At 50.9% G+C, this 21242-nt stretch overlaps 11 protein-coding genes across 11 annotated transcripts; 4 read left to right on the top strand and 7 right to left on the bottom strand.

Annotated features, from left to right (window-relative positions):
• Positions 1 to 927: 927 nt before the first annotated feature.
• BDQ94DRAFT_166260 (deadenylation-dependent mRNA-decapping factor PAT1) lies at positions 928 to 3601 on the bottom strand (the record flags this gene model as incomplete). Its single annotated transcript, XM_026770501.1, has 3 exons — positions 928 to 1051; positions 1107 to 3362; positions 3453 to 3601. 3 exons carry the CDS (start codon positions 3599 to 3601, stop codon positions 928 to 930), a joined length of 2529 nt encoding a protein of 842 aa, XP_026631061.1.
• A 983-nt stretch (positions 3602 to 4584) lies between these two features.
• BDQ94DRAFT_72721 (glycosyltransferase family 15 protein) lies at positions 4585 to 6441 on the top strand. Its single transcript, XM_026776407.1, has 4 exons — positions 4585 to 4881; positions 4935 to 5717; positions 5769 to 6057; positions 6108 to 6441. Exons 1-4 carry the CDS (start codon positions 4840 to 4842, stop codon positions 6170 to 6172), a joined length of 1179 nt encoding a protein of 392 aa, XP_026631060.1. The 5' UTR covers positions 4585 to 4839; the 3' UTR covers positions 6173 to 6441.
• Positions 6442 to 6591: 150 nt separating this feature from the next.
• On the bottom strand, positions 6592 to 7601 carry BDQ94DRAFT_135561 (mitochondrial 37S ribosomal protein uS12m). The gene is made up of 3 exons (XM_026764693.1): positions 7107 to 7601; positions 6881 to 6981; positions 6592 to 6817 (listed from the first exon to the last, which is right to left on the bottom strand). The coding sequence occupies exons 1-3, from the start codon at positions 7558 to 7560 to the stop codon at positions 6752 to 6754; spliced, it is 621 nt and encodes a 206-aa protein (XP_026631059.1). The 5' UTR covers positions 7561 to 7601; the 3' UTR covers positions 6592 to 6751.
• A 286-nt stretch (positions 7602 to 7887) lies between these two features.
• On the top strand, positions 7888 to 8887 carry BDQ94DRAFT_72707 (proteasome maturation protein). Its single transcript, XM_026776405.1, has 3 exons — positions 7888 to 7965; positions 8056 to 8491; positions 8583 to 8887. The coding sequence occupies exons 1-3, from the start codon at positions 7963 to 7965 to the stop codon at positions 8648 to 8650; spliced, it is 507 nt and encodes a 168-aa protein (XP_026631058.1). The 5' UTR covers positions 7888 to 7962; the 3' UTR covers positions 8651 to 8887.
• Position 8888: 1 nt separating this feature from the next.
• On the bottom strand, positions 8889 to 9536 carry BDQ94DRAFT_72699 (uncharacterized protein). The gene has a single exon (XM_026776403.1). The coding sequence runs from the start codon at positions 9380 to 9382 to the stop codon at positions 9011 to 9013; it is 372 nt and encodes a 123-aa protein (XP_026631057.1). The 5' UTR covers positions 9383 to 9536; the 3' UTR covers positions 8889 to 9010.
• On the bottom strand, positions 9536 to 10751 carry BDQ94DRAFT_72713 (uncharacterized protein). Its single transcript, XM_026776406.1, has 3 exons — positions 10048 to 10751; positions 9900 to 9983; positions 9536 to 9844 (listed from the first exon to the last, which is right to left on the bottom strand). The coding sequence occupies exons 1-3, from the start codon at positions 10568 to 10570 to the stop codon at positions 9690 to 9692; spliced, it is 762 nt and encodes a 253-aa protein (XP_026631056.1). The 5' UTR covers positions 10571 to 10751; the 3' UTR covers positions 9536 to 9689.
• A 449-nt stretch (positions 10752 to 11200) lies between these two features.
• Positions 11201 to 11823, bottom strand: BDQ94DRAFT_135557 (uncharacterized protein). The gene has a single exon (XM_026764692.1). The coding sequence runs from the start codon at positions 11726 to 11728 to the stop codon at positions 11504 to 11506; it is 225 nt and encodes a 74-aa protein (XP_026631055.1). The 5' UTR covers positions 11729 to 11823; the 3' UTR covers positions 11201 to 11503.
• Positions 11824 to 14047: 2224 nt separating this feature from the next.
• On the bottom strand, positions 14048 to 14909 carry BDQ94DRAFT_135554 (uncharacterized protein). Its single transcript, XM_026764691.1, has 3 exons — positions 14654 to 14909; positions 14538 to 14559; positions 14048 to 14472 (listed from the first exon to the last, which is right to left on the bottom strand). Exons 1-3 carry the CDS (start codon positions 14750 to 14752, stop codon positions 14423 to 14425), a joined length of 171 nt encoding a protein of 56 aa, XP_026631054.1. The 5' UTR covers positions 14753 to 14909; the 3' UTR covers positions 14048 to 14422.
• An 899-nt stretch (positions 14910 to 15808) lies between these two features.
• BDQ94DRAFT_135552 (uncharacterized protein) lies at positions 15809 to 17202 on the top strand. The gene is made up of 2 exons (XM_026764690.1): positions 15809 to 16173; positions 16240 to 17202. The coding sequence occupies exons 1-2, from the start codon at positions 15936 to 15938 to the stop codon at positions 17181 to 17183; spliced, it is 1182 nt and encodes a 393-aa protein (XP_026631053.1). The 5' UTR covers positions 15809 to 15935; the 3' UTR covers positions 17184 to 17202.
• A 1048-nt stretch (positions 17203 to 18250) lies between these two features.
• BDQ94DRAFT_72664 (putative MFS monosaccharide transporter) lies at positions 18251 to 20285 on the top strand. Its single transcript, XM_026776402.1, has 4 exons — positions 18251 to 18426; positions 18490 to 18597; positions 18658 to 19198; positions 19253 to 20285. The coding sequence occupies exons 1-4, from the start codon at positions 18330 to 18332 to the stop codon at positions 20103 to 20105; spliced, it is 1599 nt and encodes a 532-aa protein (XP_026631052.1). The 5' UTR covers positions 18251 to 18329; the 3' UTR covers positions 20106 to 20285.
• A 186-nt stretch (positions 20286 to 20471) lies between these two features.
• Positions 20472 to 21004, bottom strand: BDQ94DRAFT_135547 (uncharacterized protein). Its single transcript, XM_026764689.1, has 3 exons — positions 20833 to 21004; positions 20643 to 20776; positions 20472 to 20581 (listed from the first exon to the last, which is right to left on the bottom strand). The coding sequence occupies exons 1-2, from the start codon at positions 20973 to 20975 to the stop codon at positions 20731 to 20733; spliced, it is 189 nt and encodes a 62-aa protein (XP_026631051.1). The 5' UTR covers positions 20976 to 21004; the 3' UTR covers positions 20472 to 20581; positions 20643 to 20730.
• Between the last annotated feature and the right edge of the window lie 238 nt (positions 21005 to 21242).

Below are 21242 nucleotides of genomic sequence, written 5' to 3'. Positions count from 1 at the left end.
TCAGACTATGGCTTACCTGTTGGTCATTCCTTAGACCGAGAGATGATGCGCGAGGCGGAGCAGATGGCACCTTCAGAGTGCGGATGGATGCATGGCGACAAAGGAAGTCGGGCATGTGGGAGGACCCGCACAAAGAGACCAGAATCCCGAAGCTTTACATCCTACAGGTTGGCATCATATTTCATTGCGAATAGTGTACGTGATCTGAGTTATGGTGATGCACCCGAATTGGATTGCATCTAACCAAGCCTGGATCGATTTGGAGAACGAGGTGGAAATGTCCTCTTGGAAGGTGTTTGCAGAAAGGCTGGACAGTGAGTGGTTGAGAATAGATCTGGGGATTGCCGGTGAATGGAAAATGAAAAGGTGGCTGATAATTGGTGTCCCTCCACACTGCAGCGCCAGGCTACTCGGCTGATCCATACAAAACCCACGGCTACCGACAGAATATTCCAAAATAAAAGAGATAGGATTGAAAAGAACACATGAAGACATAGCTAGAAGACATCACTATTGACAGACCCACCAAACATGTCGTGGGACGGAACATAAGAATCATGGTGATGCGTAATTAATACATCACTGGTCGCACGCGCTTCATTCGCCAGTGCCATTATTCGGCTGCAATCGCACGCCGTCATACCTCGGCTTCGCGTCTCAAGAGACCAACTGACCTTTCAGCCAGTTGTCCCCTCCCGAGCACCCGTTTACCGGGTATCGGTCTTAAGTATAGGCCAACTTCGCTAAGCACATCTGCCCGGAGTCCACCTGACAGACCCTGTCATGTTGGGACTCGGGTGTTCACGATCGATACTGAGATAGGTCCTGTCCGGTCCTGGATAACGCATAATCGGGGCAACAGCCTGCCCTGGGAGCTTTGGGAATAGGCAGCGAAAGAAGTATCTCGTGGAGATCGTCCCCCGTCATTTAACCTAGAAGTTCGACATCGAGGCCAATAGCCCGCATGAAAAGGTTGACGTTGCCAAGACGCGCACTGGCCATATCGGCAGGAAGCGTCTTGCTGTAAGTCACCGTCTCCATCACCCGGTCCCTGGTAGAACGGTTAGTATCGATGTAAATAATTGTAAACGAGAGGTTGCACTTACTTAACCGCAATAACAAGGCGTTGCTGTTGTTCGGGGCTAGCTCCGATACCAACTGCAGCCAAGAACTGCCACACATACATGTCGTCGCCAGCATTGATCGAGCTGGGGAAGATATCTGCAAACGTAGGTTCAAGGGTGTCAAACAGCACATTGAACTTCTCAACCCACTGCTGCCAGTCCCGCTCTGTAGCCTGTCCAGCCTCCTTCACGATTTCGGCCCGACTGAGAAGCATGGTCAAGATTCCAAGTCCAATGCGGGTCCTCGCGATCATCTGGACATGCGTCTGCGCAATGACAAGTCCCAGCAAGCCAATGATAATATTGAATGGCGCCTCGTTGACGTACCCCAGAAGACTGGGCATGACGGCCTGAGAGAAAAGCTCAATGGCTTCCCGAACGGCCAGAGAGGGCTGGGTCTCACCCGGAACAGGCTGGGCGCGCCGGACGACGTCCAGAGAATCCAAGTGCACAACGATCATAGTAAGAATAGTAACACGCTGCTCCTGATCAATGTGGCGGAAAATGCGGGGGATGGCCTTCTTGCCCTTGGGATAAGCAAGGAAGGCAATGAACGGATGGGGAGTGTTGGTGTTGGGGACAATGGGTTCCATGACCTTAAGGTCGCGCCACAACTTCTGGTTGAGCGAGCGGATCTTCTGTCTCCATTCCATGTGCTTCTGAATGGCCTCGGGATCATTCTCATCTGGCGGGGGAGGCATCGTGCGCTCCATGTCCTCCATATCCATAAGCGTGCTGTAAACGCTCTCAAGGTTGGTCAGGACTGATTTGCGGTCGCTAACACTCAAATCGGTGTGCGGCTTTTTCACCGTCTTAGCGCCTTCCGAGCTCTCCGGACGCTTGATGTTGAGCATGGGCTTTGGCGTCTTGGCGTTGCTGAAAGAAATCTTACCCAAGCTGCCCTCGATGATAAGCTGCTTGTTCTTAGGCTTCTGCTTAGCGGCCTCCACCGCACGCTGGACCTGCTGCTGCATTCTCTGCATGTGATTGTCGGCGCTCTGAAACTGCCGGCGAGAGCCATGGCCCCCGAGTCTGTTGCCTGTCTGGAGGAGGTATGTCTGCGCAAAGTGACCGAGAGGTTGGTGTGGGTGTTGCCGCGGCGCACCCCGGATCTGGCTGTAAACCTGATAGTAGAAGTCCTCTGCCAAGACCGCTTCTGCATCAGAGTCCGCCACGTTGCCAGCAGCAGCGACTAGTTGCTGAAGCTGGATTCGGGTGATGAAGTTCTTGTCTTGCGGGGTCATCAGCCCGTTGCCCCTGGATAGAAGGAAGATCTTGTGGTTGCGCTTCGCACGCTTGGCATCTTCCATCAGGTACGCTACGCGCTGCTCTTCCGTCAGGTGCATCAACTGCTGAGAGTTGGTAATCACTGGCAATTGCGCGTTGTTACCACGGGGAGCTTGAGGTAGGGGCGGTTGCTGCTGCTGGGGTCGCTGAGCCGCCGGTGGCATCGCCTGACGTTGGGGAGGCACCATGTGCTGAGGCGGCAAGTTGGCATTTTGCAGCATATGTATCGGCAGATTTGGAGGAAGCGGATACGGCTCTGGAACCATGGGTGGCTGGTGCAACAACTGCGCCGGTGGCACTCCCTTGGCGAACTGGGCCTGTAGAATCTCAGGCGGCAGCTGCGGGAAGCCTTCGGGCAGAGGGGGCATCTGAGCTCGCTGGAGAGGCTGAGTGGGCTCTGGCATCGACTGCGGAAGGGACAGCGGGATTTGGGCGGGCAGCGAAGTCGGACCCTGTCTCCGCAGCTGCGCTTCCACCTCCTCGAGACTCAGCATCTTCTTCGCTTGCGCTACCATCTGAGGCGTGGGCTGCTGCAGCTGTTGCAGCTGTTGCTGGAGCTGCTGTTGCTGGAGCTGCTGTTGCTGGAGCTGCTGTTCCGGCTTCTTCGACATGCCCCAGACGCTAGACTTGGCCTGAAGGTCGGGGATGTAACCCGGGTCGTTGTACTTCTCATAGCCAGACCGTTTGGGCTTCTGGGCCGTAGTGTCTGGCAGAGCAGTATCGGCGGTGGGCTGCGAAGGCGCGGTCGCAGGCGCACCGGGTTTTTGAAGGCTGTAGCGGATCTGCTCCTCCCCGATCACATCGGCGACCTGAGCAGTCTTTCCGAAGAAGTCGAAATCCTTTCCAACCGGGCCGGTGTCGAAGCCGCCACCAAACGTGTCATCGTTGAACGCATCCTGGTCATCGTCCAGTTGGTCTCCTAGGCCGTCGTACGTATCCTCAAAGTCGATGCTATAGTGATCAAAGAAAAAGCCACTGGTCAGCGATATGCCCCCGAGTTGTCTCAATTGAATTCATTGAGGCAAAGTGGGGGAAACTTACACGTCGTCATCCTCGCCGCTTTGGAAGTTTGCTGCCAGTCTGGCGCGGGCGACTTCGGCGAACGGATCAGGGGTGTCGAAGATACCCCTCTGTTCGCCCGCAGGAGCTCGATCCCTAGGCAGGGTGGTATTGAAACCGAAGAAGGACATCTTCGGGGGAAGCGGGGGGTGGGGGGAGGCAGTGGGTGTAGGAAGAGGGCGAGAATTACCACCGCGGCATAATTGGGTAGTGCGGGATGAGGTTCACAGCCGGTCTGATATCACCCGCTTTAGCTTAGTCCGGTGTGGCCTGGGAGCCTAGGAGCCTTAACGCCTGAGGCAGTAAGGCATAAATTTAGTCACCGCATCACGGGGAATCTGTTGCACCTTAGTCATCTGCTCTCCCGTTGTTCCAGTTGGACTCGGCCAAATAATGGACTCTGTAGACATGAGCACGAACCCCCTTTTTGTTTCTATCTATATCACACCATACTGTTCTGCCTTTCGGAGTACACGGATAATTGTCTACTTCATAAAGTAGTATCAAGGGCAGGGCATTTGTATGTATTAATATTACTTGGGCTCTAATAAGTAATAACAGATCTATCGCGCCCTATGGGGAGTATGTGGCCCCCAATCCCAAGGCAGGATGGATCGACGCCCGGCCAGATGGACTGATACACTCAAGCATCGATCGCGTCCCTTCCTTAACGTCATTCTCGGTATAGACCCCTCCCTAGGGAAGAGTAAAAGTCCTTCTTGTAGACACTGAATGCCAGAATGTATTCTTTCTTATCTCACGCATCCACTTGGTGGCTCAGAACCAGTGCGACGTACGTGGCCCGGCCAATAACGGGGGAAATTACGTCGCCCTCACCATACCGGGGCGAATAAGCTAAACTGCCAACGTACGCAGGCGCTTGTTGACATCTGCTTTTTTCCCACATTTATCTCCCATCTTCTCCGATATTTCTGTCCAGACTCAAACTCTTTCCAATAAAGAACGGTTGGGGAAGCACGAGCGCCGTGGTCAGGATCGACAACCAGTGCCCCGAATTGCCAACTAACTTTAATCTTTGCCTGATGCGCCGCGGGTCCATCATCTGCATTGTCGTTACCGATCGCCCATAGATTGATTTCCAAGAATACCTGGGAGGCGCATTTCTCACCGGGCCTGTCATAGCCTGCATTGATCGAGAGGCCCCATTTCTCGGAGTTCCTCCTCCTCACTTCACACTAGCTGTCCGTCATTCGTTTGTCAACTTCATTTACATTCTAATTCTCATCGTCCGGCCTCCTTTGTTCTCCGATACTGCGCAACAGGCACCCGTATTCAGCCCTGCGCGACCAAACATTACTCCTCCCACCTCCTCACCGACGCTCCGGCACAGTGCAGTGCCCTTCACATCATGGCTATAGGGCCATTGCGATATCTTTTGTTTGCCATCACGGTGAGTGTGCCTGATCCGCCAGAACCCCTTTCGCATTACTGACTGGCTTCAAGGGGTTGGCCATCTTCTTCTTTATCTCTAGGAGCGCTATCCCAATCCCCGAGAACATCGGCACAAAATTAAACCCCGCGACCTACAAAGACACCTTTTCCTCCTCTCACTCCTCGCAAAATGATGCGCTGTCATCAAGTGGACCGATCAAAGACATCCCGACGGACCGCGTGAACGCCACCTTTGTGACCCTGGCGCGCAACACTGATCTTTGGGAGATGGTCAAGTCCATCCGGACGGTGGAGGACCGCTTTAACCACAACTATCACTACGACTGGGTGTTTTTGAACGACAAGCCGTTTGACGAGGAGTTCAAGAAGGTCACGTCAGCCTTGATCTCCGGCAATACACACTATGGCGTGATCCCGAAGGAGCATTGGTCTTATCCCGAGTGGATCGACCAGGATAAGGCCAAGAAGGTCCGACAGGAAATGGGAGAGAAGAAGATCATCTACGGCGACTCGGAAAGCTACCGTCACATGTGCCGTTATGAGTCCGGGTTCTTCTTCCGGCACCCGTTGATGCTGAACTATGAGTACTACTGGCGTGTGGAGCCCAGCATTGAGCTCTTCTGTGATGTCAGCTTTGACCCGTTCCGCTACGTGAAAGAGAACGACAAGAAGTACAGCTTCGTGCTGAGCCTGTACGAGTACTACGACACCATCCCGAGCCTGTGGGGTACGGTGCAAAAGTTCATGGAAGAACACCCGGAGCATATCGCGGACGGTAACTCCATGGGATTCTTGAGTGATGATGGCGGCAAGACCTACAACAAGTGTCACTTCGTGAGTATTGCCCCATGAAGCTGTCAGCTGACTTGACTAACCAGCTTGTAGTGGTCCAACTTTGAGATTGGAAGTCTGGAATGGCTGCGGTCCAAGGAATACATTGACTACTTCGAGACGCTCGACCACGCTGGTGGCTTCTTCTATGAACGTTGGGGCGATGCACCAGTCCACTCTATCGCTGCGGGACTTCTCTTGAAGAAGGAGCAGATCCATTTCTTCAACGAGATTGGCTACTACCACGTCCCCTTTACCCACTGCCCGACTGGTGAGCAGCTTAGGCTGGACCTGAAGTGCCACTGCAACCCTAAAGATAACTTTGACTGGAAGGGATACTCTTGTAAGTTCCTCGGCTTTCTTCTGTTGGTGCATAGTAATAACCAGCAACAGGCACGTCCCGGTTCTTCCAAGTCAACGACATGGACAAGCCCAAGGGCTACGAGAATGAGAGCTGAGTGCTTCACTCTTAATTTTATTTCAAAAAAAAATTAATTGGAAATATTGTCGTTGCGCAGCGCGAAATTGGCCGTGCATGTGATCAGCAAAGCCGGACATCTCTTGACCATGCACCGTCGAGTGGCACTGTCCAGGCGTAAGAAAACGTCCACTAACGGGATAATTCCCAGCTCGTTACTAGACCCTTCTCATGATGATCCTGCAGGATGCTGGACGCAGGTTCATAACATTTGAAAAAAAATTATTCTTCATTTCTTGATTTCCGGACCAGGGTGTCATGTGTTTATAAGATTGTCAGGGACTTCACTTCACAAGCGCGCATCAATTTTTCTCTATATTCCGGGTATAGGGGTGCAAGGTACAGAGATCGTTTGCAGGATGTACTGGATGGAGTCGGGATGAAATGGGAAAGGGAAATAAGTGCTCTGTAGCCAGGCAAGCCTCATAAATGTACATAGCCGTGTTCTAATGATAACAACGATATAAAGATCCGTCAAAGCACGATGTAATGATACAAACAATACCAAAAAATAATAATGACCAAATTCTTAAGCACAAGCAACATCCCTCATACTGCTCTAGTCCTTCTTAGGCTTCTTCGTACCATACTTGGACCGACTGTTCAACCGAGAAGCAACACCACCCTGAGAGAAGTTAGCAAACCAACCCCCGAATCCCAGGAACCCAATATCAGAAAGTAAACCTACCAAATCCATAGCACCACGAACCAAATGGTACTTCACACCAGGACAATCAGGCACACGACCACCACGCACCATAACGACACTGTGCTGCTGGATATTGTGTCCTACACACAGACCAGAGATATTAGCCTCTCTCGCTCAATTTCATTATCCCCATCTATTCTCATTCTCCTCACCCCCAATTCCCAACCCGAACCACGAAAAAACGAATGGAGGGAAGTGATCTCACCTTCACCAGGAATATAAGCCGTAACCACCTTCCCACTACTCAACCTCACTCTCGCCGTCTTCCGCTCACCGGAGTTAGGCTTCTTCGGCTTCGTAATACCCGTCTTCAAACACACTCCCTTCATCTGAGACCGGCCGATCAGCGCCGGAGACCGAGAGCGACGTGCGCGCTGCGCAACACGGCATCCGCGCCGCACTTGGTTGTAGGTAGCCTGGCGGAACGGGGAGGTGGAGAATTGCCGGAGGATGGAGGAGGAGGAAGAGGGGATGGAGGTCTTGCGTGCAGCAGCAGCAGCAGCGACTGCGGTGGGCGTGCGGAGAACAGGCTGGAAAGGTCGTCGGGGAGCGGCGGCGGCGAGGGTGGTGATGGAGCAGGAGGTGGATTTAATGGCGGCGGGACGCTGGACCAGGGTCCGGAGCGTGCACAGGGCGAGGGAGGAGACGAGAGGGGCCATTTTGGTATATGTCTCCTCGACGATGTGCTGTGCTTTAGGGCCTGGGGGGTATCTTGGTATCGGGATGGGAAACATTTCCTGGACGGGGCAGAGAGATTGTATCACGTGATGTGGAAGAAGATTGGCGGAGGTGGTAGGTATGGTGCGCCGGAGGAGCTTGCTGCGGGAACGCGCCAGTGGACTGGCTGCCTGGCTGCGATGTCAGAGCTGCTAATACTGGTGCTGCTTGCTGCTACGTCGGTACCTCTACTGACTGACTACTTACTATCTTCCGACTTTCCAACCTCCATCTCACGAACCACACTCATCTAACCTTCCAATCTACCCAACCATCTCTTAATCTCATCCACGACACAATACACATACCACCTTGCAAATAAAATCCTCACCACAACCGTCACAATGGTCCGTCCATCCCCATGCATTCCGTCCATCCACCCACATCTCCAACTCCCGACCCTCATTTATACAGATTGAATGATTAACAAAGAATAGTCCCTCCGCATCGCCCCCCCCTCCAGCAACCCAACCCAAACAACCAACACCACAACCCGCGCCGTTATCGATCTCCCTCACCCCTCCAAGGGCGCCCCCTCCGCCCCCGGTCTCCCCGACACCCTCCGCGACAACATCACCCTCCCAGCACCCCGGGGCCCTCCCTCCACAGCGACCGCCACCCCATCTTCGACGCACCCGCTCGAAGCCCGCCTCCTCGCGTGGCGCGCCACCCAGGATGCCTTGAAGATGGAGTCGCTGCGTCGGGCGTACGGCATCGCGGAGCCCGTGCGCCGCGGCATGGAGTTGAAGATCGTGCGTGATGGGACGTTCAGGCCTGCTGCGTTGGGTGGTCTCGGCATGGGAAACCTCCATGAGGATATTTTGGTCCTGGGTGGTAGGGATGCGGAGGTGGGCTGGGAGGATGTGTTTAAGGGTGAGTGTTCATACCCAGTTTTCCATTTCTTTTCCTATTTTGGTAGAGGAGGGGGGAAAGTATCGTGCTTTTGCTAACGGGTGGGGTTTAGGTGATGAGTTCCGTGAACCGCCTGCTTTCCATGATGAGATGGAGAAGAGATTGCGTATGGATCACTGAGTGGTGGTGGGGTTGGCAGTTCTTCTGATCTGGACATGACATGGCATGGCATGGCTTTACTTGTTGGTTGGCTGTTGAATGGGTTGTTATGAATCGGAATTTTGTTTTTTCTCTTTCTTGATACAGGCGCTGTCTGCGGTAAATTATACATTACAATAAATGGTGGTTTCATCTACCTGGTCCCCCCGTACAAGCCGACGTTTGGTAGGGTGGTTATGGAAAAGGGTACTTTACGAATCAGATAGCTACTCATATGTGCAATGTTTGTACATTATGTAGTTTCCGCTGGCCTCAAACCAGGGAAACGCTATATTTGACATCAACCTGTGGGCCGCACAAGCCCCGTATCTCAAACTAGATTCAATCAGATGGCTGGCCAGATCGGAAGAGGGCCACCAGGGTCTTCCGTGAGCACCGCAACTTGGTCGGTCCAAGCCCTAACGCAACAGAAACACAGTAGAACGGCAACGGACCATGTAAACAAGGGCAAGTGATAGGCTTCCAATATGTGGACATAAATGCAAGAAATTTGAGACCGGCCAACGAGACAACACAGGGGAGCGGGAGAGCAAGCGAGAACATGAGCTTAGGGTATATACGAAATAAGAGGAAGCGGAGCAGCATCAAGCAGCTCATGGAACTATGCAAGCCAAACGGTGACCACGTGGTAGAACAGACAACGGGGTAAATGTCAATGCGGCCATGCTGGTAAAGCGATGATAACCCATCCATAACGCCGTCTCATTACGGTCAAACAGCCAACCACATGCAATGCCTTGCAGCAAAAAGGCGAACAAGCGTGAGGGAGGACCAAAGCCTACTCGAACCCAGCAGAGAGAAGCAACAAAGCTCCATAGGGGTCTAAAAGAGACTCGTGTCGACGAATCTTCAAGCAGCACTAGCAAGTGAGCTTGGCATTGGTATCGGTGTTAGGAGGGCAAAGCGATAATGGCAGATCCCGAGGACGCAAGCATGGTAGGACTGCCTTGAGTATGTGACTTCTGTCATCTCCTTTCTCGGGCGGAAACAGTCCTAATCATTATTGAATGATGCAGCGACAGCCAGGGCTACGCTCACTGGACTCCCGCTCCCGGGTGTACTGGGGTTTGGACTTGGCGTCTTCTTCGTCAACGATCTCCTGGGGCTTCACAGTCATGTGGACCACGTTGGGAGCATCCCGGCTGAACTTGGAGTCTGGATGATAATTGATCAGCATCAGCACCAAATCAGGGGTAGAAGTGATAAATACCTGATAACGGGGCTTTGTCATCGAGCAGCTTGCCGAATGAGATGAGTCGGATGGAGCTGGGTGATGATGGGCGCGGCTCCCAGTCTGCCAGGAATCATATGTTAGCCACCCGCAAGTTCTGAGACCATCCCGGCAATTGCACGCATACCTTGCCGCCATTCCCGCCAAATCAATTCCTTCAACGTATATACGCTCATGGCGAATGGATCGTAATTCTCTACATTGACCGACCGTTTCCGCAGGTATTTCCCATCGATCTTGAACGGGTGTCGGGATCCGGTTATCAAGAGCAGGGTGATCACCAAGGATGGGCCCGTGTCCTCCTCTTCTTTAGCAGCCTCATCTGATCCCTGGGACGATGGCTCGGAGCCAGCTGCCGGAGCCTTCGCCTCATCGTGTTGTTGAGGAGATGCGCTTGCAGATGGAGCAGCATCAACTGGGTCCTGCTTGAGGACGGGAGCTGACGTATTATCCTCATTATTCTCTGTGGGTTTCGCATCCACCGAACTGGGCTCTTGGCTCTCGGCCTGGGCGTTATCGGGATGAGGGGCGGCACTAGGAAGCTCCTGACTTTCTGATGATGGCACGGCAATGGTTGTGGATTGCGAAGTCAGGTTGGGGTCGGAGGTGGGCGACATGGGATCAACTTTGGTGTCTTCGGTGACCGACATGGTTTCTTCTGACACACCTCGTGAAGCCGCACGAGTCAGATAGCGCTAGGGGAAGAAAGGAAGGCTAAGCTGGCAGCTCGAGATCGATGAAAACTTTAAAAGAAAGAATGGACCGCAGCGAATTTTCCGTTGGGGATAGCTGTAACCGATATGGGAGTTTGACTGGTGAGGGTAAAGGGGGGTGGAGGCGAATCAGGCTGGGGGTTGAAGACAGGAGCGGATGAAGCAAGGCGATGCGCGCACGGAGGAGGGAAAGGAGGGCAGGCTGAGAGAGGGTGCTAAATTAGGTAGGCGAGGAGGAGTTTCCAAGGGTGGCCCGAACAAGAGACTAGAACCTTGATCGGGGATGGGTGAAGGGGGCCATGCGACCCGAAGGAGACCAGCGAGAGCGAAAAGGGGACGGCGTAAGTAGTGAGGAGACGAGGGACCACGAAGGCGATCGGGCGGGCCCACGGAGTGGAGGAGGAGAGGGAATGAGAGTTGTAAGAGGATTGAATACCCTGTGTGTAAGGCTGAAAGGGAGACTAAAAAGGTTTGTGGCAATGGAAGAAGATGGGGAATGTATAAAGAATGGGAGAGGGGGAGGCAAAAGGGGAGGGGGTGGAAGTAGGAGAAGGAGACAAAAAGGACTGGATTAATTGATTGATTGATTGATTGATGAACAGGGAAAGGGAGAGAGAGAGAGAGACACACACAGGGTGTTGAAGAGAGGACGGAGGAGGTCCAAGCCAGTCACTGCTGAGGGGAGCCCCGATCTGGTTGGCGGTTCCCCCGGGCGTCACCTTGGATCGGTGGGCCACCGCCCATAATTAACTGCCCTTTACTGCTCTTCCTTCGTCCTTCTCCCTCTTCTTTCCCTCTTCCCCTTCCGGTTCATCTCATCCATCGTTCGTCTGTTGAACCTGGCTTTGCATGCAGGTGATTCTTTAGGCGTCAGCCGTCTGCTTGAATGGACGGAATGAGCATCAATTCCCGCGTGCAGCTGAGGCCTCGGTGGCAGCGGATCCTGGTCGCTTCCGGACATATCTGCGTCATTAGCAGGTCGTGACACCTGTCATGCTGGACATCGCTCCTGTCGACTCCATAGAAGCTGTTTGATACACATGGATTAGATCTCTGTATGTTTATGCTTAGGAAAGATAAGCATAAGCATTTCATAGATACTTCACATTAACTGGCCCCGAGGGCATGCACGCGGATGATAAAAGATGTTCAATCATCAGATGATAGGTTCTATCTAATCAGTACAGAATGAATGCACTACTCCGACCATATGCCCTTTACACATTATACATGGTGCATTAGCGCTCTACACTAAAGGTGGCCGCCTTGTTAAGGCTGTCTATTGAGGGGTTGCACCTGCTCAAGTGATCGTGTTTCATACCACCCTGCATACATCCACCTCTGAAGGAGGACGACGAACTATTCTTACGGACATCTAGTGCATTGATGAAATGATATCTGTGCGCTACTAGGGTGCTCTTGGGGTAGGCAATAACTGTCAAATCATCGCACGTCAGCGATGATCGTCACTTTACTCTGCGCGAGCACGTGCTGACGTGACTTGACATCTATGCAAGGTCCTCAGACTAAGTGTTGGCCACGTCGGGATATTTGGTCGGATTAGTCCCCTCGTAGCACACTTAAAAGCTAAATAAAGGCTATGCAATAGAAATTTGTCCGAAAAGAAAATAATGAAAATGAAAAATAAAAATGAAAAGGCATGCTACGACAACAAAGTCAAGTCGTATGATTGACAAGCAACTGAGACATACTGCAGTCTAGAAGGGATCGCCAACACTCTAATCATGATTCTAGTTCTGGGAGCTTTGCATAGCCCTATTTTACTAGTTATTTTTCTAGACCCTCCCATGACTAATCTTGCAGAAACCTAGAAGCACGAGGTTTCAATTGTCTGCTTCGTCAGCCATGGAAGAGATAAACTATGCGACAGTGAAACAAGCTAGTCAGTTTCGTCTATAAGATGACACGACTTCATCAGTACCATGATAATGCCAGTACACTGTATTTCTTGACATTGTACCCCAGTATTCGAGTGGTAGATTTTCCATTCTAACGAGGAATATCACGACAGGTAGGAGTCTATCACGCTTGCCAGTCTTGTACCATATTCGGATGTGATGATCAATATAGACCTAGAAGCTCAGGTACAAAGTACAACGCTTGAAGTACTATCTGTGGTTCATCTCCTGGAGCTGATTTACACTCGAAGCGGTTGGCTTTGCCTTCATCAGAGAAATAGACCCCGTTGCCTCAGGCCATTAATTATAAGTGGGTCGCTGATCAATCCACAGTGATATTCCAGCTTCGAGAACTGTTCTAGATTACAGGCCACCAGTTGGTTTGTCATCGAATATCTGACGCGCACGTCTGATCGAAAGGCACAGTTTCAGTTCGGGTCTCCTGATGGGGAATATAGAGTCACCCCGTCTGCCTTTCAGAATACTAGTGCTACTTCAAATCTGCATAGATGGCCAATGGACTAGAACCCATCTCTACTAAGTAATAGGTTCAATCCCTGAAAATCCAGTTTAACTCCCAACAATCTATTTTTCTATATAATAACTATATGATCAGCGCGTTGGCACCTCTCTATGGAGACTGTTTTTGCCATATATTAGATTCAACCTGGCATGAGTGCGTTTGCTAATCAGGGGTCTGCTTACTATATACTGAATGGACCGGACCTATCTAGGTGCAGGACGGCAATACCGCTTCATGTCTCTCGGATTGCGCTGTCCTACCACTAGATTCTTTGTAAAGAGGTAGAATATGTGTCTTCACTCTCGCTTCAGATTCCCTGCCTGTCAGCCGTATACTGTTGCATCGTTAGGAGGAGCTAGAAGATAATCGTGTTGACCTCTCCCAGAGTACCCGTAGTTCTTGTCAGTATTATCGAATGGTTCTGAGATAGCGTGTGTCTTGTGTGTATGGGTCAATCATAAAGAGTTTATCTACGATGGAATATCGTTCCTCATATGTGCTTAATCGAGGAAGAAAAAAAAAGGCATCATATAGGGATATCATGGCACTTCATAGATACTGAGCGCGAAAAACAAACCCAGATATGATCAAGCTATAGAATCTTCGGGGATTTTCTCCAAAATGTGTCTGGTTTGAGCCACAGTAAGGAACCACAATTGGCCATGGCCAACTTAGATACCGGCATTGAACTCTTTACGACCGTGGGAGCTGAATATGATATCGAGAACTGCGAGCCTCGCATATTTGGTTCTGACAAAGCTTGGCAATTTCGTATATTATATCTTTGTAATGATAACGCAGGTCCGCAACTGAAGCTATACACTGCAGTGATCGTGAAGCCTACGTCTACGGCGAGATTACCTTCAGGGACCATCTGACGTGGCATGGCTACAGTTCTCTATAACCCTGTTACCGTTTTACAGTATCTGCGAACATTAAATCACATTCTCAGTACAAAGATATTAGATAAAAGTGCATTGGACTAGTGGGTGAACACACATAAGATATTCCAGGCCAGTGAGTAGAAAGAGGCAAACAATGTTTATGCAGACGACAAGGATATGTGGAATAAGAATACCAATAACAGCAAGTGAGTTTCGGCTCTTATCCCCCGCATAGGCATTGTCGAGTCATCCAAGGTTCGGCAGTCAAGCGATGGTGCTCCCCCCATGGCTATGGAAGTCGTTTACCGAGGACCCTTAGGAGTTGTAAAGGGCGACCTCTGGTGTAGCCATAAATTGCAATTGATTATATGTAGTATTTGTATATGAAGGCCATCGGTCCAACGAACGCAATGTGTTGCTTCGAGAAAGGTTTCCGTCCTCTAGATATAACTGGATTTTCGAATTAGCCTTCACAGTGGAGAAAGAGATTTGAAGCGTTCGAGGTGAGCTTAGCTTCGGGGTATCGAGATCCATTAGCTATGAAGTAGATGTCTTTCTTGGAGGTTGAGTACGCGTACTGGGAATGTGGACAATTACGTTCTAAAATAGGGAAAGGGAGAAAGTGTGTAAGACATTGTATCAGAATAATCCATTACAACAGGCGAGCCACAAGAGGGAGTAACTGTTGACTTACATGACTAATGTTTAGTTGCGCCTTTTTGAGAATATTGAGAGGAAATACAAATACAAGCGCATGATCTAGCGTTGCTGACTTCGTTGGTTTCATTGCCATCCGCCATCCGCATCTCTCCGCCTCACTCTCACTGCCCCTCTACTGAACCATGCTGATCATCAGAAAGCAGCACAGTTTGAGCGGCATGTACTTATTCTCAAATTTCTTGTCTGGGTGGGGTTTCGATCTACATGCCACAATATAATCTCTCTGTACGAGCCATCTATCTCCGAAAGGCTCGTGGTCACGCCACAATGATAATGGCACCATCGACGGATTAGCTTGATAAACTATGATCCATTTTGACATACGATATCAAATCAACTAGAATGAGCCAATTCGAGGATTGAAAAGCGAAATTCATGAATATTTGACATCATGCTCGCTTGATGAAGGGGGCTCAAAATTGGTGAATGTATTACTGCGATGATCGACGAGCTTTGCATATTTGCTTGACCCATCACCCATAGGTATCCGACTTAACCGGCAGTCTTATCCCATCTAGACTATCTCTCTGTTATTGCTACTGTGAAACTTGGTGCTAATCTGAGAACAGCTCAGCGATCCGTCGTCTCCTGATCGCTTAGGATCCTAGAAAATGCCAGGTCACAAAGAAATTGTCCACGTGGACAAACAACCACCAAGCCATGGTCCAAGATTCAAACATGGCTGTATGCCTCGCATTTGCAAGTAGCATTTGGTGGACATGAAAAGCGGTATCCGTGGTATCCTTCTTACCATGTTCTCGCCCGGTGACCGGCCTTGACATTGTGACATCATTCTTGCCTGGATGTGCGTCAATGTTGCCCACGCCCGACAACGACTATCGTTTGAGCTTGACCCAACATTTTGACTGTGAAGAAAAGAGGGGCGTGGTGAGGCTGCAAGGTTAATCATTCAAGTCCGGTTTAACCTCGAGGGGTAGCCTACCCCTCTGAAGCATTCCTCTCACCGAGGCATCCCTGAAAAGGTTAAGTTAACTGGATTGGGAGAGAGAACAAGTAGACAGCAGCCCTTGCTGTCACACAACCCGGGACCTGATACGAATATGCAGTGGCCCAGACCCATTACTTCCCTGATGTAATTAGCGGTTTACGAAGCATGATCTGGATTTAAGTCATATGGCCACCCTACTGCAGGCCTGATTCCATATAAATGGCCTTGCTCCGTCACCCTACTTCCCAAACAGTGCTCACTAACTCCCTTATGCTGATCACCCGCGAAGTCTTAGTCCTTCCTAGAGATGCTTCGACAGTCCTTCTCAATCGCAAAAAAGGCGACTCGGAAGCTCTACGCTCATGATGACTCCAGTGACCTGAGCCTGGACCTAAACATCACAGAACCAGCGGTATTTGTGCCTACGTTTACGAACAAGCCGGCTGTCCTTCGGGGTACCTGCCAGTTAAGATTGAAACGCGATCTGACGGTGAAAAGGTTGACTGTGAACTTTCGTGGGACTAGTCGTGTGACATGGCCGCATGGTGAGGCTAACGTCTTGCTTGTAGGACCATCTGTCTTCGAAACTAATTCATGACGATCTCTCGCAGGGCTTCATGACACTCAAACCGTGACTGATAGCACGTTGACCTTGGTTAGCCCACAGTCCTCGGATCCCGCACTTCCCTGCTATTCAAGCGCTCTGTCCGAGGGAAGAAAGTCCACATGGCATAAGGATAAGCGCAAGCTGCAGAATGCAGCTCCGTCCACATTATGTGTGGACGGAAACTATGGGAAGGCAGCAGGATCGAAATACCAACGTCTACCCGCTGGAACCCATACGTACGAATTCGAGATGGTATTACATTCTCATTTACCAGAGTCAATCGAGATTCGACAATCCCATGTCCAGTACCGGGTTCGCGCGTGCGTCGAGTGCCCGGGTTTTCTGAGGCGCAGCTTTGCAAAAAAGCAGGCCATCGCTACAGTTCACTGTCCAGCCGAAGACGATGTGGAAGACGCTGAACCAGCATACATTGCGCGGGCTTGGAAAGGGCTGCTTCAATGTGGAATCCTCGTTTCGAGGCGAGGCGCTCCCCTCGGCGACCGGCTGCCTGTTACAGTATCCCTTACGGAACTGAGGAAAGCCGAGTTCCGGGGCCTGCAGGTTTTTCTCTCGGAGAACGTCCAATATCACCAAAAGGATGGACTTGCATGCTGTCCGGGTCCTTTTCGACGCGTTATATTATATGAAAAAGTGGAGATGACCGGGCCCACTATGTCGCTCCACCGGGCCGAGAATGTTGATGATGAGCGGCCAGTATCGGCCACGAAGGGCGACGGAGCACATGCGAAGCTGGTCGGGGATCCCGAGATACCAAGTGGACTAGAGACTGCCGAAGAGGAGACTGTGTTGAATCTTACCTTGCAACTTCCAGGTTGTCACTTACATTGCGTATCGACTGGAACGCAAGGCATGCACTATGACACCAATTATAAGAATGTGAGGGTGAGCCACTGGTTGGAGGTAAGGCCACAAAACTTGGGCGACTGACTCGAAAGGGAAACCAAAGGCAAATCGAACTAACGAAGAGCGTGCAGTTTGTTTTTATGGTGACCCCAAGGGATAATACCCTCGGGTCCAGCACCGAGCGCATTGTGCAAAAAGTGGCGAAGGTTCCACTCACACTTCGGTCCTGTTATGCTCAGCATGCCAATGCTTCTCTACCAGCGTATTGTGATGCTGAGGAATTCCGCTTTGGCCGATAGGTTCGGTTCGTCCACACAGACGACGGCGACGACGATGACCAGCACCACCACACCACACCACCACACCACCACCACACACCATCTCCACCGCCGTCGCTAGGAATGATTATAAAGATAAGCATTAATAAAAATGGGGTAGGCCGCTGGCTGTACCACTGGACCGAATGCCGCGGGAGGTCGGGAAAGCTTCGGTGGCGCCGTCGATTGGCGACCGTTCCCGGTGGCGATCTCCAGCCGTGTTCAAGCCTACCCGCGGCCGTGGCCTGCATCACAGTCTACCGAGATCCACCTTCCGTCTGTGAGTGGATGGCTGAAAACTCTTCAGAGAGGTTAAACGCTTCCAGGGACAAGGGAGGCCCATTCTGTTTAGTAGACCCACGCTAAACCTGCCCTTGCACGGGCCTTGCCTCCATCAAGTGGGGATCTAGTGAACCCTGTGTGGGCCATCCGGTTTATCAGGCGCCATGAAGTTGCATCACTCGCTGTGCTTCCCGACGATCATCCACTTCGGAATGCATCATCCTCACATCATCGCGCAACCTGCCCCGAAACCATCGTGCTGCTCACCGAAGATCCTGTCGTGGACAGTTGGCGGTTGCCCATTCGCACCACTGGCCTGTGATGTCAGTCGCAAGTCCATACCCATGGGTGAATCCGCAGAGATGTGGAGGGCTAAGACGCTTCCAATCTTTCCCCGTGGGTGTGCCCCCCTCTGGGACGGCTCAATTTGCGCTCCACCTTCGGTGGCCGCATGCAGTTTTCCATTCTTTTAAGTCTGCTACATCTGCCAGTCTGTCTCCTCTCCGGTGTCGCCTTCTTCTCGATCACTCTTCTACCTTCCCCTTCCCTCTTTCCCCATCCCCTCTTTCTACCCCAGTTCCCCGGATTTCGTGCGCAGTCTCAACGCTGTTTGGTTTGATCTCTCGGCATCATGGCGCCCCCAAAGTACGCCGGCATGTCTGGCCGGCCACTATCCCTGTTTCTATCAGGCATTGCTACGATGGGGTTTCTGCTCTTCGGTTACGATCGTAAGTTGTCGATCCCAGTATGTAACCATGCAAGGGCAAGCTACTAACCAATATCACTCTCAGAGGGTGTAATGTCTGGTATCATCTCGGACGCCGCGTTCAATAATGTGTTCACGGCTACCAGAAACGACAATGTCATGCAGGCCACTGTCACTGCTGTCTACGAAGTTGGTAAGGAAATATCATATCGCCTTCAGGCCCATGTCAAGTCGACTAATCCTTGCCTCACAGGGTGCCTCGTTGGTGCTATTTTCGCTTTGATCTTCGGTGAAACACTGGGTCGCCGTCTCATGGTTATCTCAGGCGCATGGGTGATGATCATCGGTGTCATCATCCAAGTTACCGCCATGCCAGGCCATATTCCCCTGCTACAGTTCATTTTCGGTCGGGTTATTACTGGTATCGGCAACGGCATGAATACCTCAACCATTCCAACTTATCAAGCCGAGTGTTCTAAGTCGACCAACCGAGGTCTCTTGATTTGTATCGAAGGAGGTATCATCGCCATTGGAACAGCCATCGCTTACTGGATTGACTTTGGTGCCCACTACGGCCCGCCTGATCTTGTCTGGCGGTTCCCTATTGCGTTCCAAATCTTCTTCGGTATCTTGATCATTGTCGGTATGATGTATCTTCCAGACTCTCCTCGGTACTTGATCGCCCACGGCAAGGTTGAAGAAGGCACCCGAGTTCTTGCTGCGCTGGCGGGCGCAGAAATTGATGACCCTCATGTTCAGTTGGAGAAGCAATTGACGCTAGACTCAATCAGAGCGTAAGTATTTTGATGATGAGGTTTGATGGCTAGTAAAACTGACATTATGTCTAGGTCCGGTTCTTCCAAGGCTAGGTTCCGTGATCTGCTCACCGGTGGTCCTTCCCAGCATTTCCGCCGGATGATCGTAGGATCATCTTCCCAGTTTTTCCAACAGATCTCCGGATGCAATGCTGTCATCTACTATCTTCCCGTGCTGCTGGAACAGTCTATCGGACAATCGCACGACTTTGCACTTCTGATTGGTGGTGTGAACATGATCTGTTATGCTATCTTTGCCACCTTCTCTTGGTTCTTCATTGAAAAGATTGGTCGGCGTAAGCTGTTCCTCGGAGGCAGCTATGGTCAATGTGCTGCTATGATTATTGTCTTCGGATGCTTGATCCCCGGTGATTCAGAGAGCGCTAAGGGAGCTGTCTTCGGCTTCTTCCTTTACATGTGCGTCTTTGGTGCTACCTGGCTTCCCCTGCCTTGGCTCTACCCGGCCGAGATCTCCCCCCTCAAGACCAGATCCAAAGCGAATGCCGTGTCTACTTGCAGCAACTGGTTGTTCAACTTCACTGTGGTCATGATCACTCCTGTCATGGTGCAGCATATCGGTTGGGGTACCTACCTCTTCTTCGCCGCTTGGAACGGTCTCTTCATTCCCGTCATTTGGTTCTTCTACCCGGAGACTGCGGGTCGCAGTCTGGAAGAGATCGATTTGATCTTTGCCAAGGGGTATGTTGAGAACATGAGCTATGTTCGGGCGTCGAAGGAACTGCCCAAGCTCACTGACGAGGAGATTGAGGCCAAGGCCGCTGAGTACGGAATTCTCGGCGACGAGGAGAAGGCTGAGGAGAGAATTGCCGAGAAGGATCCTCCTGCCTCTGCCGAGTTTTCTCAGTTCCAGCCTACCCAGCTGTAAAGGGTGTATACCACACTGCAACCTTCCATTACTTGATCTTTCAAAATAATTTTGCGCATGATGATATGCTTTGGACATGAGTTTTATACCATTTTGTTTTGATTTTCTACCGAGCCGTTGCTGGACAACCAAGCTTACGCGTGTATTATCTGGCACTTGGTGCTTATTGTGGCTCTTTCGAAGATCCTTGGCTGTGGTCGAAGGCGAAGAGAGAGAAAGCACTTGTTCATAATCTACGCGTGGTTGTTGAGCAGCCTCGAGATGTATTATGGTCATCTGCGTGCAGATGTTTTATGTCCGATAGAGTGATCTATAGATCCCTGTTTGCTCTTAGCAAATCTTATACCTTTTGATTGGTAAATGAACAATCAAATCATGTCTTTGACATTCCTGAAACCATCCATCCGTAGGGGCAATAAATTTAAAAGGCTGAATGGCGATCCCCAAATTATTGCCAAGTATCTATCACAAGAAACCTAAATTATCAAGGCTATTAGAAGACTAACGGAAGGATCCATGGATAAGAGGCAAACATACCTGTAGTCCGGGCACTAATGTTCTAACCTGCAGATCCGAACTCTAATTACTTCCTTCGCTAGCGCCATCAACTCCAATAACCAATCGTTCAAGCCACATTTGATTGTGGATTCTGAGGACGAACATTCCATTGACTGCATGCATGGTCTATTTAGCCCTACAGGCCAATAGTGTGCATGATGAAACATACTGGATCAATTTCTTGGAGACCAAGTAGACACACGTTCCGACAACGGCAACCTTGGCGAACCGCCGGAAGCCTCGAGCACTATAGCCCCGAGCATGGAGATGGCGAGCGTAGTTCTGGTTAAAATAGGAAGTCGGTGAACGCATATTCAATGTGATATATCCTGGCAATAGGCTTATTGATGATAGTGAGCCAGTCAACTTCCCCATGATGGAGTGATTTATACTTTATGAAGTTCGGGGTTCGAGGATCCTTCTCGGACTCGGCCTCGGTTTTCGCGCCGGGAAGACCGAGTTCTCGGCTTTTGACTTCAGCCTCACCATAATCATCATCACGACCACAACTATTACCATCTCAACTCCTGTGAACAAGCTGGTTCAGGCAATTGGCATTCCGTGCGGATGGATTTGGTA

The sequence above is a fragment of the Aspergillus welwitschiae genome (genome assembly GCF_003344945.1).
Source record: "Aspergillus welwitschiae strain CBS 139.54b unplaced genomic scaffold BDQ94scaffold_3, whole genome shotgun sequence".
Taxonomy (NCBI): domain Eukaryota; kingdom Fungi; phylum Ascomycota; class Eurotiomycetes; order Eurotiales; family Aspergillaceae; genus Aspergillus; species Aspergillus welwitschiae.
The sequence above is the reverse complement of the archived record's forward strand: the minus strand, read 5'-3'. Positions and strand labels throughout refer to the sequence as shown.

Bases quoted from the DNA above. Each gene is read 5' to 3' on its own strand.
- BDQ94DRAFT_135561 (XM_026764693.1), bottom strand. From the start codon at position 7,560: ATGGCCCCTCTCGTCTCCTCCCTCGCCCTGTGCACGCTCCGGACCCTG. The intron at 6,982-7,106 runs GTGAGATCACTT...GTCTGTGTGTAG, and splicing joins GGCTTATATTCCTGGTGAAG to GACACAATATCCAGCAGCAC. The intron at 6,818-6,880 runs GTAGGTTTACTT...AACTTCTCTCAG, and splicing joins TTCGTGGTGCTATGGATTTG to GGTGGTGTTGCTTCTCGGTT.
- BDQ94DRAFT_72699 (XM_026776403.1), bottom strand. From the start codon at position 9,382: ATGGATGGGTTATCATCGCTTTACCAGCATGGCCGCATTGACATTTAC.
- BDQ94DRAFT_135552 (XM_026764690.1), top strand. From the start codon at position 15,936: ATGCTTCGACAGTCCTTCTCAATCGCAAAAAAGGCGACTCGGAAGCTC. The intron at 16,174-16,239 runs GTGAGGCTAACG...GATCTCTCGCAG, and splicing joins TCGTGTGACATGGCCGCATG to GGCTTCATGACACTCAAACC.
- BDQ94DRAFT_72664 (XM_026776402.1), top strand. From the start codon at position 18,330: ATGGCGCCCCCAAAGTACGCCGGCATGTCTGGCCGGCCACTATCCCTG. The intron at 18,427-18,489 runs GTAAGTTGTCGA...TATCACTCTCAG, and splicing joins TCTGCTCTTCGGTTACGATC to AGGGTGTAATGTCTGGTATC. The intron at 19,199-19,252 runs GTAAGTATTTTG...CATTATGTCTAG, and splicing joins ACGCTAGACTCAATCAGAGC to GTCCGGTTCTTCCAAGGCTA.
- BDQ94DRAFT_72713 (XM_026776406.1), bottom strand. From the start codon at position 10,570: ATGTCGGTCACCGAAGACACCAAAGTTGATCCCATGTCGCCCACCTCC. The intron at 9,984-10,047 runs GTATGCGTGCAA...GATTCCTGGCAG, and splicing joins TTGGCGGGAATGGCGGCAAG to ACTGGGAGCCGCGCCCATCA. The intron at 9,845-9,899 runs GTATTTATCACT...ATTATCATCCAG, and splicing joins TGACAAAGCCCCGTTATCAG to ACTCCAAGTTCAGCCGGGAT.
- BDQ94DRAFT_135557 (XM_026764692.1), bottom strand. From the start codon at position 11,728: ATGAAATGCTTATGCTTATCTTTCCTAAGCATAAACATACAGAGATCT.
- BDQ94DRAFT_135547 (XM_026764689.1), bottom strand. From the start codon at position 20,975: ATGCGTTCACCGACTTCCTATTTTAACCAGAACTACGCTCGCCATCTC. The intron at 20,777-20,832 runs GTATGTTTCATC...CCATGCATGCAG, and splicing joins GTCTCCAAGAAATTGATCCA to TCAATGGAATGTTCGTCCTC.
- BDQ94DRAFT_72707 (XM_026776405.1), top strand. The intron at 8,492-8,582 runs GTGAGTGTTCAT...GGTGGGGTTTAG, and splicing joins CTGGGAGGATGTGTTTAAGG to GTGATGAGTTCCGTGAACCG.
- BDQ94DRAFT_135554 (XM_026764691.1), bottom strand. From the start codon at position 14,752: ATGGCAATGAAACCAACGAAGTCAGCAACGCTAGATCATGCGCTTGTA. The intron at 14,560-14,653 runs GTAAGTCAACAG...TCCCTATTTTAG, and splicing joins CGCAACTAAACATTAGTCAT to AACGTAATTGTCCACATTCC. The intron at 14,473-14,537 runs GTACGCGTACTC...GATACCCCGAAG, and splicing joins CGTAATTGTCCACATTCCCA to CTAAGCTCACCTCGAACGCT.
- BDQ94DRAFT_72721 (XM_026776407.1), top strand. From the start codon at position 4,840: ATGGCTATAGGGCCATTGCGATATCTTTTGTTTGCCATCACG. The intron at 5,718-5,768 runs GTGAGTATTGCC...ACCAGCTTGTAG, and splicing joins CCTACAACAAGTGTCACTTC to TGGTCCAACTTTGAGATTGG. The intron at 6,058-6,107 runs GTAAGTTCCTCG...AACCAGCAACAG, and splicing joins TGACTGGAAGGGATACTCTT to GCACGTCCCGGTTCTTCCAA.